General features: G+C 36.6%; 3 protein-coding genes across 10 annotated transcripts in view; 2 read left to right on the forward strand and 1 right to left on the reverse strand.

The window, feature by feature from the left end:
* Positions 1 to 5,439, forward strand: part of LOC122247888 (protein lethal(2)essential for life) — a 36,608-nt gene extending 31,169 nt beyond the window's left edge. For 2 of the 4 annotated variants that reach the window (XM_043007586.2, XM_043007583.2), the window contains 2 exons: positions 3,903 to 4,071; positions 4,417 to 5,439. In XM_043007586.2, coding sequence (XP_042863520.1) covers positions 3,903 to 4,071; positions 4,417 to 4,614 — 367 coding nt within the window. In that variant the 3' untranslated portion in view covers positions 4,615 to 5,439. Of the gene's footprint in view, positions 1 to 2,438; positions 2,541 to 3,902; positions 4,072 to 4,416 lie in introns of all 4 variants that reach the window. The other 2 variants (XM_043007584.2, XM_043007585.2) reach the window with 2 other exon arrangements.
* Positions 5,440 to 7,093: 1,654 nt separating this feature from the next.
* Positions 7,094 to 14,760, reverse strand: LOC122247887 (nuclear RNA export factor 1). 4 transcript variants are annotated; one of them, XM_043007582.2, is made up of 3 exons: positions 14,682 to 14,740; positions 12,512 to 12,562; positions 7,094 to 9,880 (listed from the first exon to the last, which is right to left on the reverse strand). In XM_043007582.2, the coding sequence occupies exon 3, from the start codon at positions 9,855 to 9,857 to the stop codon at positions 8,427 to 8,429; it is 1,431 nt and encodes a 476-aa protein (XP_042863516.1). In that variant the 5' UTR covers positions 9,858 to 9,880; positions 12,512 to 12,562; positions 14,682 to 14,740; the 3' UTR covers positions 7,094 to 8,426. The 4 variants fall into 4 exon arrangements, with proteins under 4 accessions (XP_042863516.1, XP_086395414.1, XP_086395413.1 ...); XM_086539288.1 differs by having other exon boundaries at positions 14,155 to 14,729; XM_086539287.1 differs by lacking the exon at positions 12,512 to 12,562 and having other exon boundaries at positions 14,682 to 14,760.
* A 483-nt stretch (positions 14,761 to 15,243) lies between these two features.
* Positions 15,244 to 24,000, forward strand: part of g (adaptor-related protein complex 3, delta 1 subunit-like garnet) — a 34,621-nt gene continuing 25,864 nt past the window's right edge. The window contains exons 1-5 of one of the 2 annotated variants that reach the window (XM_043007580.2): positions 15,244 to 15,536; positions 22,012 to 22,107; positions 22,690 to 22,818; positions 23,117 to 23,257; positions 23,443 to 23,712. In XM_043007580.2, the coding sequence (XP_042863514.2) occupies positions 15,441 to 15,536; positions 22,012 to 22,107; positions 22,690 to 22,818; positions 23,117 to 23,257; positions 23,443 to 23,712 (732 nt within the window). In that variant the 5' untranslated portion in view covers positions 15,244 to 15,440. The remainder of the gene's footprint in view (positions 15,537 to 22,011; positions 22,108 to 22,689; positions 22,819 to 23,116; positions 23,258 to 23,442; positions 23,713 to 24,000) is intronic. The other variant, XM_043007581.2, reaches the window with a different exon arrangement.

A 24,000-nucleotide genomic window follows, 5' to 3' on the forward strand; every position in this document is an offset into this window, starting at 1 on the left:
TGATTTATTCTCTCTCTCTCTCTCTCTCTCTCTCTCTCTCTCTCTCTCTCTCTCTCTCTCTCTCTCTCTCTCTCTCTCTCTCTCTCTCTCTCTCTCTCTCTCAATATATATTTTGTCTTTTTTATCTCTTTCTCCCCGCGTCATCCCTGTTATATCTACAACTAACTCCTCCTCCTCCCCTTTCCGCCTCTCTCTCCCCCTCTCCCTCTCTCTCCTCCTCTCCCTCTCTCTCCCCCTCTCCCTCTCTCTTCCCCTCTCCCTCTCCCTCTCCCTCTCTCTTCCCCTCTCCCTCTCCCTCTCCCTCTCTCTCTCCCTCTCCCTCTCCCCCTCTCCCTCTCCCTCTCCCTCTCCCTCTCCCTCTCTCTCCCCTTCCCCTTCCCCTTCCCCTTCCCTCTCCCCTTCCCCACCCCTCTCCCCTTCCCCCTCTTTCTCCCCTTCTCCTCTCTCTCCCCTTCCCCTCTCTCTCCCCTTCCCCTCTCTCTCCCCTTCCTCTCTCGCCCTCCCTCTTACCTACCTCCCTTCCTCCCAACCCTCCCTCCCTCCCTCCCTCCTTCCTTCCTTCCTTTCCTCACATTCTGTTTCCATGAATGCAAATCCTAAATTGGTAATGTTAGTCACGTGCGACGACCGAGGCTTTTACGTAATCCTTCCCTATGTGTGTGTATATATTTGTATATATATATCCCATGTATAATGACTTGCATATCATCATGTGGGAACAGAAGGGAAAGACATACGTACGTGCGTGTGTACGTGGATGAAATAAAAGAGGCGTGTTGAGTCTCTGTTCAGGAACGAGACTGAGGTTGTCTCTCTTTTTTTGTTTGTGCTTGTTTTTTTTTTTTTCTTTCTCTGGGTGGAATATGTAGTGTAGGTTGGTGGGCTGTAGGTTTAGTATATGTATATAGGTGATTGTGTCGGTATTAAATGTGACACTTATCTAATTGCACATATCACCTCGTCTGTTCCTTCCATATAAGCTGTGATGTATAGTTTACTTATATCTCTTTGTGTGTGTGATTGTGCCCTGCCTATTAATCACTTTTGTAAAAGTCTTACTAACAATACTTATCAAGCTTAGCACCTGGCAGAAGGCGCACTTATAGTATGCTTTTTTTAACCGTGTGTACTCGCTACTAACACTCGCTTTTTTTTCTCTTTGTCCCTCCACCTCACCCCTTCTCCTCTCTGTGCTGCACTTCTTCCCTTCCTGGATGGTGGTGATGATGATGATGATGAATTGGTCATCACTTGGCTCATGTGTCCTCCCCCGCGCCGCTGAAATGGACGTGCCCCGCCTCCTCGACCTTGGCCCCTCCCGCTGGACCGTCGAATGCCTGGCCGGGTTCGGGACAACGTGATGTTATAAACCGGTTCTCGTGCTGTTGCTTGACTTGGATTTCCATTTCCTCTTTTCACTTTTTCTTTTCTATTTTATTTTTTTTAATTTTACTTGATTTTTAACAAAAATATGATTCTTGTTCTTTTTTTCTTATGTGGTGTCATTGTTGTGCCATGCGAAATGTGCCAATACCGGTACGTTTTGTCTGCACTTCTTTCTTATTTTGATATTTATGCATTATTGCATTCATCGTCATTATTATTGCATTTTTTTGTGAACCTATGTACTTCTTTATTTTCATGACATCTTTTTTTTTTAATCTGTCATTTTGTCGACATGAATGAACGTGACATTTGTGGGAAAATCCTGAAATTGAACTTCATCCCTACGCCTCTGCTTCTTGGCTTTTTGCGCCCACACGCCCACGACTTTTATTCGTGTTATTTTGCAACATTGCTCAATCATTTTTCATCTTTTCGACTTGCCACGCCATCACTGCCCATGCATCAATCAACATCATACACGGAATGAAAACACGCGACGCATGCATGTATTACGCAACTGGGTCTTTCGTTTTTCTCTTCTCTCTTTCTCCCTTCCCCCTTTCTCCATCCATCCTTCCATCGATCCCTTGTTCTCCCTCCCTTCCCTCCATCCCTTGCTGTCCTCCCTTCTTCCCTCTCTCCCTCCCTTGCTCTCCCTCTCTTTCCCTGATTGTTCCCTTCCTCCCGTCACCCTCTCCTTCCTCCTTCCTCCCTCTTCTTTCCCGTTCCTTCGTCCCCTTCCCCCCTTCTTACCCCCCCTCCTCTCTTTCCGTTGCTCCCTCTCACCTACCATCCCTTCCTCCCTCCTTCCCTCCTTCCTTCCTCCCTCCCTCACTCCTTCCTTTCTCTTTCCCTCCCTCCTTCATTCCCTCCCTCCTTCATTCCCTCCCTTCCTTCCTTCCCTCCCTCCGTTCCCTTCCCTTCCCTTCCCTTCCCTTCCCTTCCCTTCCCTCCCTCCCTCCCCTCCCCTCCCTCCCCTTCCCTTCCCTGTCCCTTCCCTGTCCCTTCCCTGTCCCTTCCCTGTCCCTTCCCCTCCCCATCTGCCCGTGAAGAGCGGAGACGTTCAGCAATAGCTCACGTCGCTCCGAGACCCGAGTGACGGGGCGCGACGGCCAAACCACAGTCACCAAGGAGTCGGAGTCGGTGTCCTCAAGGTCTTCTCCTTCTCCTCCTCTTCCTCTTCTTCTTCTTCTTCTTCTTCTTCTTCTTCTTCTTCCTCCTGCTCCACCACTTCCTCCTCCTCCTCCTTAGATGAATATGTAATGGGAGAATTTGTTTTGTTCTCTCTTTCTCTTTCTTTCTTAAATTTAAGGAGCTTTGTTCGTCTATTTTTTGCTTCTACTTTTGTTCGTATTTGCTTCTTGTTTTTTTTTTCTTTTCTTTTTCTATTCTGATTTACCTCTACTTTCGTAGCGACTGTTGCTACAACAACTATTCCTCCCCCCCTCTCTCTCTCTCTCTTTTCCTATACCAACTCCTATTTTTACAGCTCTACTTGTACTTTTCCTCCCGTATGTTTAGCTCTCCTACCACCTGTTGATGCATTACTCATGACGTTTTCTTTCCCTCTTATTTAGGACCGTATATATTTAGACACTGACGAGTTGTTGTTTTTTTCGCTTGTACTGCCATGTTTTTGTCATCATTTTTCTTTTTCTGTTCGTTAGTTCTTTAGTTTATTGGCAATTGTTATGTTGAAACGAGCGTTCGTTGCATTCATAGTGTAAGTATATGCATCCCATTCCCCCCTCCCCTCTCCCCCATTACGCGCACATTGTAGATTGCAATGCTTTGTCTTTCTAAACATTTCTTTCGAAAATATATAACATGTATATTAGTTGTTGTTTTATTTATTGATTTTTATTTTTCATTTTTTGGCTTGCAGTTTCATCTTTTATAGTTTGGCATTTACTTTAAGGTGTTTTTTTTAGGATGCCGTAGAAACCATTACGATTGAAAAGACAGGTAAAAATTCTATGTTTATATTAATGTGTATATATTTATTTATTTTTTCTTCTTTTTGGAATAATGTGTTTATTAGTGTCTAGAATGATTTTGTTTTACTTCATTATCTTTTATATTACTATGTTGAAAACACTCAACTCTGATACATAATTTTAAAGTGTTTTATGGATGACTTTGTTTTTTCTTTGTCTTCTCTAAATGACTGTGTAGAAAATACATACCTATGATATATATTTTTATGTGTTTTGGAATAGAATACCTGTAAGGAGTGAAAGTGTTGTTGACAGGGGTTTAAAGTTCATTTTTTTAATGTGTATTTAGAACTTGGCCCGAGATGTACTGATAAGGGTAAATTGTATCATTTCACCATTCCATTATGCAAGAACTATCTATAATAATTCAAAGTATAAAAAAAAACAGAATTGGTAGGATAACACCCAGACAAGTCTGTTAAGCATGCTTAAAAATCTAAATAGAATTATCATGTGCAGTAATATTTAATATACATGTTATTGCAACCTAACTAATATCAATTTCCCTATTTTCTTTAGCCAGCAGCAGGAATCCAGCGGCAACCAGGGCTCCGGGTCATGGCTGGAGGGCATGAACTCGCCCCTCATCCAACAAGAGGGCGACTGTAAACAACTCAAGTTAAGATTTGACGTCAGCCAGTACAAGCCCGAGGAGATCGTTGTCAAGACAGTTGATAATAAGCTTCTGGTGAGCCTTTTTTTCTTTTCTTTTCTTTTTTCTGCGACTGCTATGTCTTCTTTTTGGTGTGATATCTGTTGTCTTTGGATGCATTGGGTTACGAGTTATCATCTTTGTTTGCGAGGCTGAGTTTTGCCTTTTGGTTATTTTTGTTTGTTCCGTGGCATTGGAGGTTTTTTTTAATGTAATATCCCTGCTTTCTTCTTCCGGAATGCCTAGATAAGTTAAAAAACCAGCACTATTATTTTGTCTACTTCCATGTTGTTGCTTTTTTTCTTTCTTTTCTTTCGTGCCAAGCTGCACCGTTTTATAATCATTATTCCCTCCTCTAAAAATCCCCCTCCTCTCCTGCAGGTCCACGCCAAGCACGAAGAGAAGTCTGACAACCGCTCCGTTTACCGCGAGTACAACAGAGAGTTCCTGCTCCCCAAGGGCACCAACCCCGAGCTGATCAAGTCCTCGCTCTCCAAAGACGGCGTCCTGACGGTGGAGGCTCCTCTGCCCGCCATAGCTGGGAACGAGGAGAAGGTCATCCCTATTGCACAGAACTGATTTCTTTTTCTTTTCTTTTTTATTTTATTTTATTTACGTTTTTTTTTGGTCGCCACCATGCTGAAGAAAGAAGCAAACAAACAAGCAAGCAAGCAAGCAAGCAAGCAATGTCTAGGATTCGAGGAGTCAACTCGCGAGCATCAGTGGTCTTTTTTTCACCTATAAAATCTATTGAGTAAAATTTGTGTTCTTGAATTGAGAAAGGAAAAGAGAAAACGTTTTTTTCCGTACCTATGAGTTATATTTTCTCTAATTGTGCAAGTAAATACTTTCACTTAATGTCTTTGAAGTGGAATGGAAATATTTTTATTCTTTATCTTAGGTCACAGCTATTATTTGAAGTCAGTCAAAAGATGAACCAAATTATGTCAATTTTGCAAATCCTGGTAGCAAATCAGGTGATCATATGTTAATGTACAACTGCCAGTAATTTAGACAATAAGGTAATTTGTTTCTGTTCTGATAGGCAACGCACCATTTCCAAGGATATTATAAGAAATCATTATTTGTTAATGAATATTTTAAAAATCTATTATTTGTTTTTAATAAAGAAGCCTGTTATGTGCATAATGTTAGCAATTTTCCAGATTTTGATACACATTACGGAATAAGTTTTATCGAAATTATTTACTGGCTAAAAGTTTTTCTTTTTTTTTAAGTTTTGCAAAAGAAAATAGATTGTTTCTCTTTGAAATACAGGTTTTCATACACATCTCTGATAGTAATATTTGGTTTTCAGGGCTTTGAAAACTTTCTCTGGAAATTGTTTATTTTTAATACAAACTTATACACATAACTTTAACAAATAAAATGAAAGGAACATAACATGACTTTTATTAACCACCATAAAAAAGCAAGAGCCTTAATAAACACACCTTTACACCTTAAAATATATTAGTAATATGAATAAATATGAAGTACTTTCACATTTAAACATTATGTAAATGGGGAAGGTAGTATAAACTGTTTAATCAATATTTTGAAATGCAAATTTAGTGTTCATGCACTACACAAACAAACAAACACAAACACAAACACACACACACACACACACACACACACACATATATATACATACATCTGCATACTCTGTTATGTCACCTGGAAATTGCAATTGTTGTAGGTGTTTAGCAAATATATTCTATATTTGGCTTATTGTACTTTATCGCTGTTAGTAAAAGATGTTCAATGAGGATTTATTTTTTAATATCCTTTACAGAAATTAATGTTGTATACTCCTATATTATGTAGACAGGTACTTTTTGTATATTTATTATCCATACTTATGCAATGTATTTACCAAATCAATGGTAATCAGATTCTTTGTGTCCATCTTATCTAGCAAGTAATGTATCATTATTGAAAATAAAGAAATTAACATATGCTTACAATGTAATCAATTGTTATCAATTGCCACATTTAAAACATACATTACAGTTCCCTCATCCCTTTGTTTTTTAAATACTTTAAAACTAAATCAAATTAATAAATATGAGCAATGAAAAAAAAAAAGATTTACCGGATTTAAAATTTTTTTAACGTAACTAATTTTCACCCCAACCATGAAATTTGCTTGTCACTTAACTAAGATGCTCTTTAATTCCTATGCTGATAATCCTGGGGACAATCTATTTTACTGCCAAACTATTTTTTATTTTTCTGGAAGACGGAAAAGAAATGGTAATACACTCAAATACTTGTCCCTTCATTACTCTAAATAGAGATGAGAGTCTATAAATACGTGCAATGTCCAGTGTGGTTTTATTTTATTTATCTTTTACATGGATGGCTCTAACAGGGCTTAGTTGTGAATTAGTGGTCATACCCGACCCCACCTGTTTACAACATTCCTTGAATTTCCTGATTTTTAAATATATTTTTATTACTCTTAATGTTGTAATTACCATTATACTACTAATAAGATCAATAGTAAAAATAACATTTTAAAAATTGTAATATAAATGAAAACTGAAAATTCAAGGAAAGGGATAAAGGGGTAAGATCAGGTAGGCCTACTAACTGACTACTTACTGAATAGGCACTTGTGGAACCATCCATGTGTAAAGGAAGATGAAGAAAATAAAACCATAGTAGACAGTCCATTCGCTGTCTTGAGTTAATGCATACACTGCATCTAATACCTAAAAGTATGGAATTGCCTTAATGCTTGACCGTTAAAGTTACAGACAACAGAGAATGTGATAAGTATTACTTTGTTCAGATAGAAAATCAAAAGGATTTCATAAATATTTGGTGATTGCCAGTTATCTAAATTCCTGAGTCTGGAGGTCAGGTCACATTTCATGGCAGTCTTCTTACAATGGTGAAAAAAAATACAACTCCTGTATTTCAAACTTTTTAACAAGCAAATATATGTTGTAAGTTTACCCACAATAAATATCTATGCTTAATGTGTCCCTTCTCAATACACACTGGAAATCTTCACACTTGAGAAAAGGAGTAAAAAAAAAAAGAAAGAATAGAAAATGAAAATATATATTTGTCTTCTGTTTTCATCCATCTAATGCTCAATTGAACACATCAAATGACAGATTTTCTTTTTACCTGGTAATGGTTTGGCTTAACAGTTTCAAAGAGACAAATATTAATTTATGATATTGTGATGTTTCTTAACCATACTTTTTTTTTACACAATAAAGTTTGTAAGCATATATATGAAACTCCTGATATTAGTGACATTGCTGTAACAGCACTACATTGCATGATTGCAAGATCAGCAAAATATTTGTTATAATTCCATCTTCCAAATCTTGAGTAATACAGCTTATTAAAGAAATAATAAAAAATAAATACTTTTAGTGAAAAGAATTAATGACAAAAGTGAATAAATACTAGTTTCATGCAGTTTTGTTATGTTAAAAAAGCCATAATCCTAATAGTAATAATAATAATAATAACAAAATTATGATGTTAATAAAAATAGTAATAATAACAATAATAATGATAATAACAATAACAACAATAATAATTAATAAAGCAAAGGGCTTCAGGAAACTCAATATGCAACTTAAAACTTTAATGTGCTTCTAAAATCACCAAATACTCCAGTTGTTGATAGAAGCAGTAACATACTGCCTTTTCTGCAAAGAGCGATTTGGTGATAGCATCTATTGTGAAAAAATAGTACAAATCCTTAGTCTTTGATTCTGAATGGACTGGTAGTCATTTTCTGAACTAAACAGAGGGGCTTCTGTTTGTTCATCAGTCTCATTCCCCTTTCATACATCATGGAGCATACAACAGCAACTTTCATCAGTTGTTCACACCTACGTAAACCAATTACACTCTCTCTACACATACAAACATGATGAACAAGAGAAAACAATGTATGAAGACATATATCATGATCGTAAAGTACATACAAATAATTTTTTAACAGCAAGTTAACTTCACTTGGATGACACAAAAATGTAAAGATGGTATTTCTTGGTCAAAGCATTCTCTCCTGTTTATGAGATATACACTGGAATGCTTTCACAAAGTTAAATAGTGCTTGACTTCACAGAAGTTATGTCTAGAATTCATCTAGAGTTTGGAATAATGATACTCCTTTCAAACTCTTTAACTGTTTATATTCGTGGGAGACAAGTCTGGTACCGAATTGAATATAGTATTTGTTCCATTAATCTTTTTTTCGTCAGTGTATTTCACATTATGATTCCAGATTAACAGTAAGAACAGATGAATTTACAATTAATAAGTTATGGTTTGTCAACTTTCCACTTTGTATGGTTATGCTTTCAAATTTTACCCGCTAAATTTACAAATACAATGTCCCAAACAGCTATTTTCTATAATCCTCGCAACTCAAGCAAGTCCTGAGAACAACAAAATCCTGTATTGAAAGGTACAATGTTCATTTTTCTTGCAAAAGCAACTGCTGTGTTACTTCCAGCTAAAAGAACTTGCCCTGTTACAATAGCTTGTGTTATGTTTGGGCTCAAAGGCTGGATATTGAAAGAGAAGGTGTTGTGTTGATGTTGTGTCACAGGGAAACCCACAAGTGCTTTGGATATTTCATCATGCCCAACAAGCACACTACTGTTGATTTCACTGACGGAAGATTTAACCTCCAACACGGCATCAGGAGTGTATGCAGCAACGAGATTACTCCGCTGGGGGGTGTCAATGAGGGCATAGTACTGTTCTAAAAAGGTGCGGACCATCCCTTCGGATACAGTATTACTACTCGAGCCAACATCATTTGCATTAGGTTGAGAAGCAGGCTGTTCTAGCCCATTCGCTTGGACCTTGCCATTTTCTAATAAATAAGCGTCAATATCCACACCATCTATGATTTTCAAATGGGCAATCTCTTTTCTAACATGGCGAATGTATTTCAGTGGACAGTCCTTGTAATTCTTCAGCAGAGGGTTAAACTGAAGGTTGAGTTCTGACAAAGGGAACATTTTCACCTGCTTCAGCACTGATATGTCTCGGATGTCATTGTGCTCCAGGTTGAGAGCTGCAAGTTGTGAATTTCCGATGTTCAAGCCCTGCAGGCCTTTTAAATGTTTTACCTTGAAGTTGTTCTTGCTTAAATTGAGTGCTTTAAGCTGTGGCACATTTTCTCTAATCATACGAACAACATGCTTCATGATGGAGGCACTAGCAAGAGGAGCCAGGATGTCCTGGTCTAAGAATCTCTGCTCATAATGAAAACTGGAAAGATCTAACAAGCAGGCTTCACTGTTGAATCTTTTAGAAAGGACATCTCTCAACACCTGCAACTGGTCCGTATTCAACACGAGGTCTGGCGTTTCACATTTCTTCATGTTGATCTTGAGCCGACTACCATCCGGGCCCTGGAGTCTCTTGTCGAGGGCAGCGATAGCAGTGGCTGCAGGTTCGTTCCTCTCGAGGTAAAATCCGCTTGTGTTTTCCATCCTGAAGAAGCCTAGAGGCCGGAACTCTACCTCTACGTCACTTCCAATGCTTGAAAGGATGAAATTCTTCTCCAGTGGCGATCCTCCTTGTATGTTGATGGTGTGCCATCCTGTGTATTCTTCTTTGCCCTCTTTGCCCTTGTACTTGTCCATCTGTTCCTTCAACCTCAACTCTCTCATGAGCTTTCTCTTCATCCTCTTCTTCTGTTTCGAAGTGCCTTTGGCCCCCAGTCTGTGGGCCATGTCTAGATCCACTTCCTGCATCGCATCATCTTGGTGGTCAAACATCTTGTCGTCCCGGTCCTTCCGCCGGTGCTGTCGCTTTTTCTTCCCCATGGTCTTTTGCTTACAATAACAACCTGCAAAACAAGCCAAAATTTAGAAAAGAAAAAAGGAAAATAATCAACAAGGTACATGTCATAAATGATCTACAAAAAAACATGAGGACAATGGAAGAAAAAATCAGTTAATCATTAGTTCAGGCCTAGCTAGTCTTAATAACAATAAAAGGCCACCAGAAAACATGATAAAATAGCAACATTTTCTTTGACTCTTGCAATTACAATAAACATCCATGCAGTACACACAACTGAATATCAGCAAAAATGGAAGAAAAAGGAAGAAAAAACTTGGGAGAATGGGGAGAGAGGGAGGGAGGGAGGGAGGGAGGGAGGGAGGGAGGAGAGAGAGAGAGAGAGAGAGAGAGAGAGAGAGAGAGAGAGAGAGAGAGAGAGAGAGAGAGAGAGAGAGAGAGAGAGAGAGAGAGAGAGAGAGAGAGAGAGAGAGAGAGAGAGAGAGAGAGAGAGAGAGAGAAAGAAAGAAAGAAAGAAAGAAAAAAAAAACAGCATATCAAGAAATAACTTTCAAGGTCTGAAAAATTACGAATGTAAACTTGCAAGAATAAAACCAAGGTCTGGGCAACTTTTTAATTGTGTTTTCCATTATTGGTATTGTTCAGTTACACTTAGAATAACTACTATGTTTCATAACTGACAATGGAAATTATCAATATAATATTATAATCACCATAATGTTCACTAAAATAGATTTGGTTTAAAATCACAAACATATAAAAGGCACCACCCTTTCCTAGCACCAGAAAGAAAGAAGCCTGGAATGATGCCCTTCCACAGTCTCTACCAAGCACTAGCTTCAAAGAGCAATGATACATAGCAAGATGCTGACCTCAGGCTCTGAAGTGTGGTAATGCAGGTAGAATGAGAAGAGGAAGGTAGTTCAGAACATGTGCAGTGTCTGCAATGTGCCCCTGTGTCAGTATGGCTGCTCTGTGCTGTAGTCACAAGCACAGGTTGCCTTTCCCTTCTCTATCTCTTTTTGCTCCTTGGACCTATTGACCTTTTTTTTTTTTTTTTTTTTTTTTTTTGGGTGGGTGGGTGGTGGGGGGTATTCTTTAACCCATTGCAGAGGTGAAATGACATGTACAAGTTTTTGGCATGAAAGCGAGCATTATGACATATATGATGTCATAAAGATGATTAAACTTCAAAATTTGGGTCACCCACAAGTTAACAGAAATACCAGTGATTAAAAAATTTCCTTACTTTACCCCCTTGGCTTATCCTCCCTGGAAATTCCTCATGTTACCCTATGTATATATATATGTATGTATGTATGTATGTATGTATGTATGTATGTGTGTGTGTGCGTGTCTGTGTGTGTATGTGTATATGTATAAATATATGTACATATGTATGTATATATGTATATGTATGTATGTAAGTATATGTATATGTGTATATGTGTATATACATACATATATATATATATATATATATATATATATATATATATATATATATATATACATACATAAATTTCTTAGGAGGGTCATACAGTCTTGACAGTAGAAAAACGTTGTCCAGCACACCTTGCAATTTCCCTTAGAGATACATTCTCCTTAATCAGGGTGAGAATTCTGGCTTTATCCCATATGAAAACTGCTTGGCAGGCATGATAGAGAATGTGGAGAAAAAATAGGAAGGAAGGTGGTCAAAAATGTATAAAAAGTGATGCTAAGAATGTAATATAATCATTCTTCTGACCATAATTCAGAGATGTACCACACAATACACCACTCTCAGACCCTACCAGACGAGTCAGTTGCCAGATAGGCAAAAAAGAATAATTCCAGGGCGGGAAATTACAATGTACAATAAATGACTCATGCCCTACTGCGTGTTAGCAGGTGGGCGGATCTTTTTTGCAGATACTGTATATATGTATGCATGTGTGTGTATATATATAAATAAATAAATAGATAAATAAATATATATATGTATATGTATGTATATATATTATATATATATATATATATATATAATATATATATATATATATATATATATATATATATATATATATATATATATATATATGTATATATATATATATATATATATATAATATTATATATAATATATATATATATAAAATATATATATATATATATATATACATATATATGTATACATATATAAAAACAACATAAAAACAATATAAAAAATAATAAAAAATATAAACAAAAGTAAAAGTAAGCACACATGCACATAAATCAACAAATGAATGCACTTTATAATATACATCACATTTGCAGTAATTATCAAATGGAAAATCAAATTATATGCTAGATGGCTTTGATAACAAATACTTTATACCAGATACTTGTAAACAAAAGCACTGATTTGTGAAAAATAATAACAAATTGAAAATTAAAAGGTAAAATTAATTGATACACTGGTATGGTTCAAGCAATTACTGTGTCTTATATGCCTTGGACTGGATTATCATTTAATAACACGTTGCCAGAGAGGTCTCTAAGTCCTATTTTGCCAGCTCATAAAGCATTGGTGGTTAGAAGGCTTTTGCCAAAGGTGCTATGCCAAAAGCTACTGAGATCACTTCTATCACCAAAGGTGTATTAGCAAGACATTGGGAGCATAATATACATCAAGGATCTATTATCTACTTACAATTTGATATGCAACAACTGTAAAGTCCTGAGTTTCGAAGCAGCTTGACATCTGTTAATAACAAAACACCTATCTCATACAAATAGTCAGGAAATAGCATATGTAGACTGGTAAATTTCACTCCATGCAAATTCTCCCAAAATACCCTTATAATATGAATATTACTATGTCATAAATTTATAATAATTATAACATTACACCATCTAAATATATATCAATAATTTACTCCAGTATTGCGACACTGAAATGCTGTTATTTGATACGTGAACGTTTGCTACAGTTATGATCCACTTAAATACAGTATATGAATATGAATAAGACTATGTGCCACTTTCTGAAATTTCACAGAAAAGCTGTGTACTGCTGGTAATGATGACAATGGTATCAATGGACTGCTTATGATATCTATTGGTCAAATGTAGTATTTTTAATCCAAAAAAATCCTCTCTTCATATTGCTTATACTCAGAGTGGCATGTAGTCAAGAATTTGACCTACCTGGCAATTTATTGCCAAATAAAGATGAGACGGGACATGCTGTACACTTTAAAGATTTACTCCCATTTAAAATATTAAGCAACTAGGAAGTGTCCAGAAATGGACCATACAATCAAGAACACATAAAGCAATACTATTACATATAGAAAGTAAACAGAACAATGCAAAAGAAAGGACATCCATATGATCCCGCTGCCAAGTCTAAGGATAACTTAGCCTCTAAACTCCTACATTACTTTCTGGCAAGACAGACTTTAGAGACATAAATCTACCCAATTTATATGATGGAAGTCTGTTGGCCTTTATCCCTTCTGCTATGGAGATCACTTTCACATTGCATATCTTTTTCCAAATACAAGCTAGTTACTCCTTTAGTTGTATAACTAATGCATCATACCAGATGCTAATTAGTATTTCTATAGTAATATCTCATAAAGACACATCATACCATAAGTATAGAAAATAATAGAAAACACGTCTTAAGATGTCTAGTTCAAGCTGAACATCTGAAGATGTGGCCTGTTTCAGACAGGTTAATAACTATAGAGCAAAATGGCCTCTTGATGTGGTCTAATTCCAAACACTTGTTAACCCTTTTGAGATAGACTCCATATTGAAGCTGTTCAGCCTGGGATGGGCATCTTTAGATGTGTGTGACAACTACACATCCAAGATTTTTGTTTTCAGATACTCAGTGCACATCTGGATGATTTTGTACAAGCATTAGTAGAAAAGGCTGTGGCCTAGGACTTCAGGGTTGGCATTCTAGAAATTAAACAGCAATCACATGTAAGAAAGTATTCTTGACATATGCTTTGTTCTTTGGAGGACTTGTAAGACATATCTAAGTTATACTTAATTCAAGAATTATAAATAAGTTCACACTTGAAGAGTATATTCATTAACCACTGCACACTTCACACTTTGAGTTTTTCTCATCCGCACCCAACATCTCAGAGAAAAGTGCTGTACTCTCCATACTGGGGAATACTACTTAGTATTTGATATAAGGCCATCATAACTGAAGGAATAAATAGATCATAATTACAACAAAGGCTAATATGCAGCACAAAAGTGGTCTGACCCTGTTAAAGGGAAGGTTCTTTTCACTGATACTAACAAAATTGGACTTAATGTGATACTTACCAGTCTATACTAAATGTCCTAGTAACTTTATTTGCTTTCAGGATCTTTTGTTCTTGCGACCTAGACAATTTCCCAGATATTCTTAATTTACTGCCCCGCTATCGGCACAAATATCATGGGGGTAGTTGGTCGCAGCGCGGACTAAAACTAATAGATATAGACGGTACACATTTCCACGCCAGATTCCTTGGTTTAGGTGATGTCCTTTTAACAACAATTACCGGATATAACATTCCCGAACAGAGCAAACAGATATCAAATGGGGTTATCCCTTACTGTAATTGTAATGGTAAACGACGTTTAACATTGACAAAACGTCATAACACAAAAAATATAATCTGGACATTTCATCATGGTTTCCAGTGTGCAACAAATAACATAACGTGTTCACTGAAAATTCTACCTATTATTTACTTATCACTTACAAATCAACACTGAGATAATCTTTGATGAATAATAACCATCTTAGCATACTATGGTAATCATATTTGCTGTATATTCTCAACAATTGAAAAAGAAATACACACCAACGTGACAAAGTTTTCTTGTCGAGCATGGATTTGTTTTGGTTCCCCACTCCCTGTGCTCGCGGGGGGAACACCTTATGATTCTCTATGTTTTACGGTAATTTTGAGGTTTTCGTTTTGATTTGCAATTTGTTTCGTAATAATTTACATTTTGATAATAAAAAATTGTTAGGTCTTATAGTTTACCTCCTCTAGTATGAAACAATACTTTTTCTCTTTATGAGATATGTTTGCCGTGAGATTGACATATTTATTTGTAGAAATGCGTTACCGAATACGTAAATGAATAACAAAAATCTTAATATAAAATCCACGTGAAGAAGCCTGTAAGACAAGTGGTAATTTGTAAAAGGGTTTCATATCCGAATGGCAGAATCTCAAATGGCAGACTGTCAGAATGAAAAACTAAGAAATATCTCCGCTCTTCTTGTTTAACAACTGCCGGACAATTCATCCAATCAAAGACTTATAAAATCGCATGAAATCACACCTAACCAAGCAGACAAAACAAAGAAATAAGCTGTGAACCAGTGATTTTTGTTGAAAATAGAGGATTGTGGGAAGGTTGCAACGTCACATGACCATCCCTACTCCCTGTGGTCGCCAGTGGAAAACATCTGGTTCCAGTGACAGGAAGGAGGAGTTTCGCCTTCCGAGGACTTAATTATGTAGATCTTATGACGATGCCTTGTGTGTAAAAGCAACTCCTTGTCGAGAAATACCTTTGGAGACGCCGGCGAAGAGAGACAGAACGTGAAAATGGCGCTGCGCAAGGTGAAAGGCAACCTGGAGAGGATGTTTGACAAGAACCTCACCGATTTGGTCCGGGGAATCCGTAACAATAAGGAGACAGAGGTGAGAAAAAGGACAAGGCTGAGTAAAGGGTGAAATGAGCCTCGTATTTGGGTCGAGGAGTTAGGGAATCAGGGGAAAATGGGGAGGAATGACGGGTCAGGGGAGGTGACAGAGACAAAACACGTCATGAATCTTCTTGTTACGAATTGACGTATCGTTGTAAGCCTATGCAGGTATTTTTTTTCTTAATGGGCGTATTGAAAAGAAAGTAACGTATTTATTTATGATAGTCTTTCATTTCCTAAGTGATTTATGGGGAATGTATGGATTGGTACAAGAGTGAGAGAAGTTGCTTTTATTCTTGTTAAAATAAAATAAATATCTCTATATATATACTTTTTTTTTTTAGATTTATGACAGTGTGTATGTCAGGTAACGTAATAGGAGAATATATAATGGTTAAAATATGAATAAATGTTTAGAAGACATCCTTATGGACCAAGCCCAATCTTTATCATGCCAAGATATGCTCCAGTTTTGTTGAACTTACCTGGAATAAAGTGCAGATGATGTGGCGATCACTTGACATGCCACAGTTGTAATGAACTTCAGATTGTAGTTCATCCCTCACAGAAACAGTGAATTTCAAGTGGATTCAGTTAGGATACATTCAATGTTGAGAAGTGAAGTGTCATTTTGAAAGTTGCTGTGGGTGTCTTCTCAACATAGACCAAAGTTATTATCAAAATTGATATAAACTTTGATTAGTTGAGAAGATGTTATCTTCCTACTATTTAATAGGTAAGGAAGAGCAAGTGTATGTGAGGCAATTTATATTCCCTTTATATAGAGGTTGTACAATATCTGTTTTTACATTCTCATCCTTTTTCTGATTTTTATAGAATAAACTTGTATCATATTTAGACACTGAGACATCGAGACTTATAACTACGTCAAAAGTTCTACCTTCATTCATGTATTAGTATGTGTCAAAGCTATCTTGGGTATGAAACTTGCAGAGATCATCACTTGATATAATTTCCATAATATGTGAAGCCATTAAATGTCCCATGTGATTAATAACTTTGAGCTAAGAGAAACTTTTTGATATGTCTCTATTGAATCTTGAGATAGATCTAAATAAATGTCATATTTTTATATTTATTTGTTTTCATTTACTCGTTGTACTTCAGTTTCTCTTGTTCGCCTTTCCATTGGGGTAATCCTCCCTTCATGACAAGGGTCATTTCAGGAAGTCATCTGTTGTGTATGTCAGTACTGCTAATATTCCTTTTCAGAAGCTGTTTATCACTAGTAGGAACTCCTTTGTTTTCATACTTATTGAAAGTAAAAGAATTCACTACAAACATATTGAACTTCATGATAGAGATTATGAAATTTGAGATGTGGATGTTAGGATCAGTTGCAGTTACACAGAGAAAACAATATGGCTCCCCTCTTCTACCATGTATTTAATTCAAATCATATCTGACAAGTGAGAGTATAATACAGATTATCTTCCAACTAAGAGTATTACCATTTTTACACATGTAAATTGTGCTTTTGATAGTTTTCGCTATATTTGGTTTACTTTCATCAAAGTGTTAACAATAGGCCTGCATGAAATTTATCACAAATAACTAATACTACCTCATACGGTAACTAAAATGATAAAAGCATAATTAGATATGAAAAGTGTTGGGGGAGGAGGGGTCTAGGGGGTCCTTCATAGACAGGGCAAAAACACAGTTATGGATTTATTTTAGCTGTGGGGAAAAGTACCTAGATCCAGTTTAAATCCAGGTGTATAACAGATTCAGGTACATTTGGTGATTGACTGATCGACAAGATTGATAGGGATATTAGGTATAATTATGTAATATTTGTTAAAACATTTTCCATGTCATATTAATGTGTAATATGATTTGATGGATATGGCTTGTTTGGATGCCTGTGGCATAATTTCATATGAGCAATAAGAAGGCAAGAGACATTTTTTACCAAGTGGTTTTAATAATTTGCATAGCCCTTTGATGTACTGTAGAATGAGATGTATAGTAGTTTTATGTATTATTTTTATTGTTTATTTATAGATTATGGATATCAAATGGGTTACATATTTAAATATATGGTCCTCATTTTCAATGTGAAAGAAATTAAAAATACTTATTATATGGAAGTTTACCAAGGCTCATATAACAGGTTTGTTAATTCCTTGGCTAGGATAAAGATGTATTAGATAATACATCATAAATTTTGATATGGCCAGTTACCCATTTATTTGTTAAATGTTGAAATGTTTGATAACATCAAATCCAAGATTAGATAAATCTAATCCTTTAATGGCTTTTGAGCATTTTCCCTATACCAATTTAGCAAGGGATAGACTGTGCTGCTCATGGTTTTTATATATTTAGTAATATGATGATTTTTTTCCTTGCATTTTTTCTTGCAGTTACTGGAAAGCCACAGAGACTTATTCGTATAGAATGATGATTCTTTCAGTCTGCTTCCCTAGACAACAATTTAGGTTTGAGTTTTCAAGTTTCTGAAAGGCAAATTTTGAATTTGATATTCCAAGAACTTGACTTTAAACACAGAGAATGGTTGATTTACTGTCTTATGTCAAGTACATATTGTACAGTGGAGTGCCAAACCTAAGAAAAGTAACCTCTATTACCCCATGCATATGAATAGAAAAAAGCATCAAGGAATTAATTATTATAGATAGATATAAAGACAGAGAGGAAAGGGACAGCAAGAAGCCAAAAGTTGGCTGTACACTAAATATTGTATTTTGTGGAGGGGGATAGAGACACCATAATTACTATTTCCACTCAATACATTCCATTCATAACAAAAAAGAGGGGTTGGGGGCTCTATAAAGAATGGGGTGTGGGAATGGCATGCTGGGTATGGCCAGGCATGCTAACTTAATCAGTTGACACTATTTCTCTTTCATTTTTAAAAAGGGTCAAGAAAACAGGCTGCTAGACTTTTGGTGATGTTGTAGTAAATAGTTTTACTATGTAAAAAAAAGATGTAGGAAGCAAAGATCTAGTGAATAGGAATTTTAGGGATTGATATACAAGTTGTAACTTTATGACATCAGTTTCATATTTCATATTGTTTATTGTTATTTAATTAGTTACGATCCACATACTTGAGTGTAATCATACGGTAAAACATATATAAGTATTTCAGTTATTTAGGGTGTGTTAGCATCCTTAAATTATTTAATTGCTTAATCATATCTTTTTTGGTTATCATTCAATGATAAAGATGTGAGAAACGTATTTCATAAATGATATAGAGGATAAAAAAATAGACTTTTGTTTGCTATGTTGTCAGTAGGCATTTTGAAAGTTATTTTTGGAAGTGAAATATTTTTTTTTTCCTTTTCTACCTCATTAGGTTACTGATAAAAATGTTAGCATTATTGTTATCATATTCATGATGTCATTTTTGTTTCTATTTGAATTATTATAGTGTCAGTTTTTTATTGAATATTATTTAAATAAGCCATTTTAGTTCATATCTGTAGAAATGTTAGTAGTGTTAATGTTATTGTTGTCAAGAGTTTGTAGTGTCATGTTTACTATTATACTGGTATATCCAGTATGGTATCACAAAATGCATCTTCTTTAGTCATTTTATGAATGTGAAACTCAGGATAATATGAATCTAGACTGCTCTTGAAATCAAGGCAGAACTATACCCAACTAACACTATAGCAAAGACACAAAATACGTATCATGTTCCCAGTTATGCACTAGACGGGAAAATATGCATATAGATAGGAGGAAGACCTTAGTTCCTTTCACTATTTAAATGTTAGATATCCAAAAGAGGAAGAGTGAGAAGAAAGATGAGAAAGGACAGGAAATCGAGGAGTAGGTAAAAGGGTGGGAGTAGCAGCAGCAGTAACAACAGCAGGAGGAAGAAATGCTGTAGGAGAATCTGTAGCAGCAGCAGGAAGAAACAAAGCAGGAGGTGGAGCCTTAGTAGCAGTAGTAGGAAGAGGAGCAACAGCTGCATTACAGCTAAAGTAGCAGTAGAAGCTGCATGAAGAGAAACAGCAGCAGGAAGAAATGCAGCAGCAACAGGAAAAAAAAGCAGCAGTAGTAGTAATACAGGGGAGGGGAGGGGGGAAGAAGTGAAGCAGGAGAGGGTACAAGTATCTCCCCATGCCACTGTGATGTTGCCATTCTCTTCTTCCCATTTAACTTTGCTTCTTTTCTTTTCTTTTCTTGTGTAGAGGACTAGGTCATTGATCAATTATTTGATTTCCATATTGATGGTTTTGCTCTAGCCCATGATTTAAACCCGAGATACAGCTATGTAAATCTGATAGCCAACCAATCTTTTGTTGGGAGGAGCCACATGATCAAAAGGTGACTCAGGTTATGCAAATGCCGCTGTTTGTCCTGGGGATTAACTCGGCTCAGGGGCAGAGGCTTTAGCAAATGGAATATCATTTTGTCTCAGGGGGAACTTTCATGATGCACTGTCATGCTATGAATGCTCCAAGGGGAAAAAAGTAAAGATTGATTGTAATTATTGTCACTTATTGATTATTATTATGGTTTACATAACTTTTTATGTCTTGTTATCCTCCTGTTCTCTTTCACATCCTTTCATATTATCATAGCTTTTATAAGATAAGAAAAATTAAAGATAAAATAGTGTCCATTCATTTCTTCTTCCTGCCTCCCCTCATTTCCTACTATTGCATTTCTTACTAATTTTCTTTTGCTTCTTTTCCCTTTGCTTTGCACTCTTTTCTGTTGTGCACCATCAATTCATGTACTTTTTACCAACATTTCTCCTTATTTTCAGAGAATGGTCATAAACTATACAGTTTCTTTGGAATGTACCTAGCCAAGTCCGTGGAAATTAATCTGTGCCTACCCATAGTGAAAGCAACGTGTCATGCCCATAGAACGTTACTTGGGATTTTTTCAATTGCCGAGACGCTGTGTTGTAACATCTTGCAATTTTGTTGTTTTTTTCTTTCTTCCTTCTTTCTTCTTCATTTTCTGCTTTTTATTTGGCTTATGTTATTGCTGATATTGTATATAAAATTGAGTGTGTTTTATAGATTGATGGATAGGCATTATACATTATATATATGAGGTTTGATAGATAGATGAATAAGTAGATCTATAGGTAAAGAAACAGATATAGATTTATGTATGGTTGTATGAGCATATACACACATGTACGTATTAAGAGGGAGGGAAAGATGGAAACTAAGCTTAACATCTTGAGTATGATATGTGAAATAAGACATTATGTGAATTGTTATTAGCTATATAAGATACAGCATACTGTAACCCACCTGTGTTAACCACATATCACTTATTTCGCAAGAAGCATCATTAAACAATAAATATATATTATCTATCTATATGTATATATATGTGTATATATGTATATGTCTCTTCTCTCTCTCTCTCTCCTGTCTCTCCTCTCTCTCTCTCCTGCCTCTCCTCTCTCTCTCTCTCCTGTCTCTCCTCTCTCTCTCCTGTCTTTCCTCTCTCTCTCCTGTCTCTCCTCTCTCTCTCCTTTCTCTCCCCTCTCTCCCCTCTCCCCTCTCCCCTCTCCCCTGTCTCTCCTCTCTCTCTCCTGTCTTTCCTCTCTCTCTCCCCTCTCTCTCTCCTCTCTCTCTCTCCTCTCTCTCTCTCCCCTCTCTCTCTCCCCTCTCTCTCCCCTTTCTCTCTCCTCTCTCTCTCTCTCTCTTCCCTCTCTCTTCCCTCCCTCTCTCCTCTCTCTCTCCTCTCCTCCCTCACCTCTTCCTCCTCTCCTCTCCTCCCTCCCTCACCTCTTCCCCCTCCCCTCTCCTCCCTCCCTCGCTCTCTCTCTCTCTTCTCCTCCTCCTCTTTCTCTCCCTCCTCTCTCTCCTCCTCTCTCTCTCTCCTCTCTCTCCTCTCTCCTCTCTCTCTCTCTCTCTCTCTCTCTCTCTCTCTCTCTCTCTCTCTCTCTCTCTCTCTCTCTCTCTCTCTCTCTCTCTCTCTCTCTCTCTCTCTCTCTACTCTCTCCTCTCTCCTCTCTCCTCTCTCCTCTCTCACTCACTTCTCTCTTCTCCCCCTCCCCCTCCCTCTTCCCTTTATAAATTTATATTACTAATATTAGTTTATACAAATATGTTCATCTGGGATTATGTATATTTGGAAGTGTTTTTGAATGAATGTATTTTGCAGGGAAGTTAAAGTGATTTGATTATAAATCAGGATAGAAAATACAAACTAGATGAATGCTTGTATACTAGTGTTAGGAGATTCTCAAACTGGATGTATCAACCTTTGTATTTGTGTTGTTTTTGGCCACTGTATCACTGTCCGGTGCATGTGGCACTCGGTGTGTGAACTGATAAAATTGATATAGTATAAACATAGAAGACATGACCCCATGACACTTTTATAGAATAGAGCCTAGAGTATAACTGGTACAAGTTAACATGGCTATGACAATGTTTGTATTTGTGGATTGATTTCTCCATTTCATTTTTCATTAATTTTCTTCTTCTTTTCAGCCCAAATATATAGCACAATGCATGGAAGAAATCAAGACCGAACTGAGGCAAGACAACCTGGCAGTCAAAGCCAATGCAGTTGCGAAGCTAACCTATGTAAGTATATGGCTGACTTTCAGCTCTCTTGTGGATTCTTTGTTTGGAAGGGGGCTGGTATTTTATAGGGGATAGGTAGGGAGGCGGGTAAGAAAGGTTTAGGTGGGGAAAAGGTAGTGAGAGAAAGTGAGTTAAGTGGAAGGAAGATGATAGAGACATAATAAATAGAATGAGTGAGTGAGTGTTGGAGAAAGAGAGGGAAAGCAAGGATGGGGATGTGAGAGAGAGAGAATGGAAGAGAATAAGTGCAGAAGAGAGGAGGGAGAGAAGGGAAGTACTTGAGTCATCAAAATGTAAAATGGTTTTGATAAAAAGTATATGTAAAGTATAAATACAAAATATTCCTAACCTTTGGCATCAAGTTTGTGCTTTATGAGAACCAAAAGGAAATTGAATATTCAGCTAGTCAGGAAATTAGATGAAATGTTTCTGCCAAGGCTTTTACTATAATTATCATATATGAATAAACACTTGTATCAGTAGCTCTCTACCATACTAGATAAATTTTCCCCAAATCAATTACACACTTTTTGTGCCATTACAAACAATGAAACATGAAATCCAATGAATCCTTTTTTTCAGTTGCAAATGCTAGGTTATGACATCAGCTGGGCAGGATTCAACATTATTGAAGTGATGAGTTCTCCCAAGTTCACCTTCAAGAGAATTGGTTACTTAGCCGCTTCACAGTGCTTCCACCAAGACACAGAGGTAAGGAGAAAAGCAGATAAACAGATAAAGAATTGAACAATGAGAAAAGAATTCTGTAAACTGTTTACCCAGGATTTCTAAGAATTATTATTGTGATTGCTTTAGTTTCTTAGTCTTTGTGCAGATGTAAAGGGTTATCAACCAGATTGATTGATTTTTCTTACTTTCTTAAAAAATATTTTCCTCTCTTTTCTCCCTATCATTATTCCTCTCTTATTAATCTTCTTAATTCTATTTATTTTCTTCTCAAATATAGATATAAACATATTTCAGATCATATTTATTTTCAACATTTCAGGTCCTCATGCTGACAACAAATATGATCCGAAAAGACCTCAACAGTCAAAACATGTACGACTCAGGCACTGCACTCACTGGGCTGGCCTGTTTCATCAGTGGAGATCTTGCTAGAGATTTGGCCAATGATGTCATGACCTTGGTAATATCACTAGTGAAAGACTAGATTGTTAAGAGTTCCACAATGTCCTTTGGTTGTATTGTTTTGCATTGATAAAGATATAACATGACTTGAGTTTTGATACTCTTATTCTTTTGCTTGTTTTTACTATTATTATTATAATCATTATTATTGTTTGAATCTCATTAGATATTCCTCCTCAACAGCTAACATCCACCAAGCCATACCTCCGGAAAAAGGCAGTCCTCCTTCTCTACAAAGTGTTTCTCAAGTTCCCCGAGGCCTTACGACCTGCCTTCCCCCGCCTCAAGGAGAAGCTGGAGGACCCAGATCCTGGTGTGCAGTCGGCAGCTGTCAACGTCATCTGTGAACTGGCACGCAAGAACCCCAAGAACTACCTTAGTCTCGCACCAGTCTTCTTCAAACTCATGACCTCCTCCACTAACAACTGGATGCTCATCAAGATCATCAAATTGGTGAGTGAGCTTTGAAATTTTACATGAATGGATATCCTCCATTGTTTAGTAATTCATATGTTGTCATTTCTTTTTTTTATATAGCTTGTTATATTGCAAATGACAATGCTTTTCAAAGGGGGTAAAGCAAAAACATCAAAGCCTCCATGAGAACCATAGAGAACTAAACTCCATTTCACCTGTCTCTCCAAATTATGAATGGTCATCAGTAAATTTTACCTTTATCGTAAATAGTTACGAATCACATAACACAATCACGGTAACGTGCACAACACAGATATAATAAAA

The sequence above is a fragment of the Penaeus japonicus genome, unplaced genomic scaffold (assembly GCF_977035675.1).
Source record: "Penaeus japonicus unplaced genomic scaffold, GWHDUDI00000001_assembly GWHDUDI00000008, whole genome shotgun sequence".
NCBI lineage: Eukaryota > Metazoa > Arthropoda > Malacostraca > Decapoda > Penaeidae > Penaeus > Penaeus japonicus.

Bases quoted from the DNA above. Each gene is read 5' to 3' on its own strand.
- LOC122247887 (XM_086539287.1), bottom strand. From the start codon at position 9,857: ATGGGGAAGAAAAAGCGACAGCACCGGCGGAAGGACCGGGACGACAAG.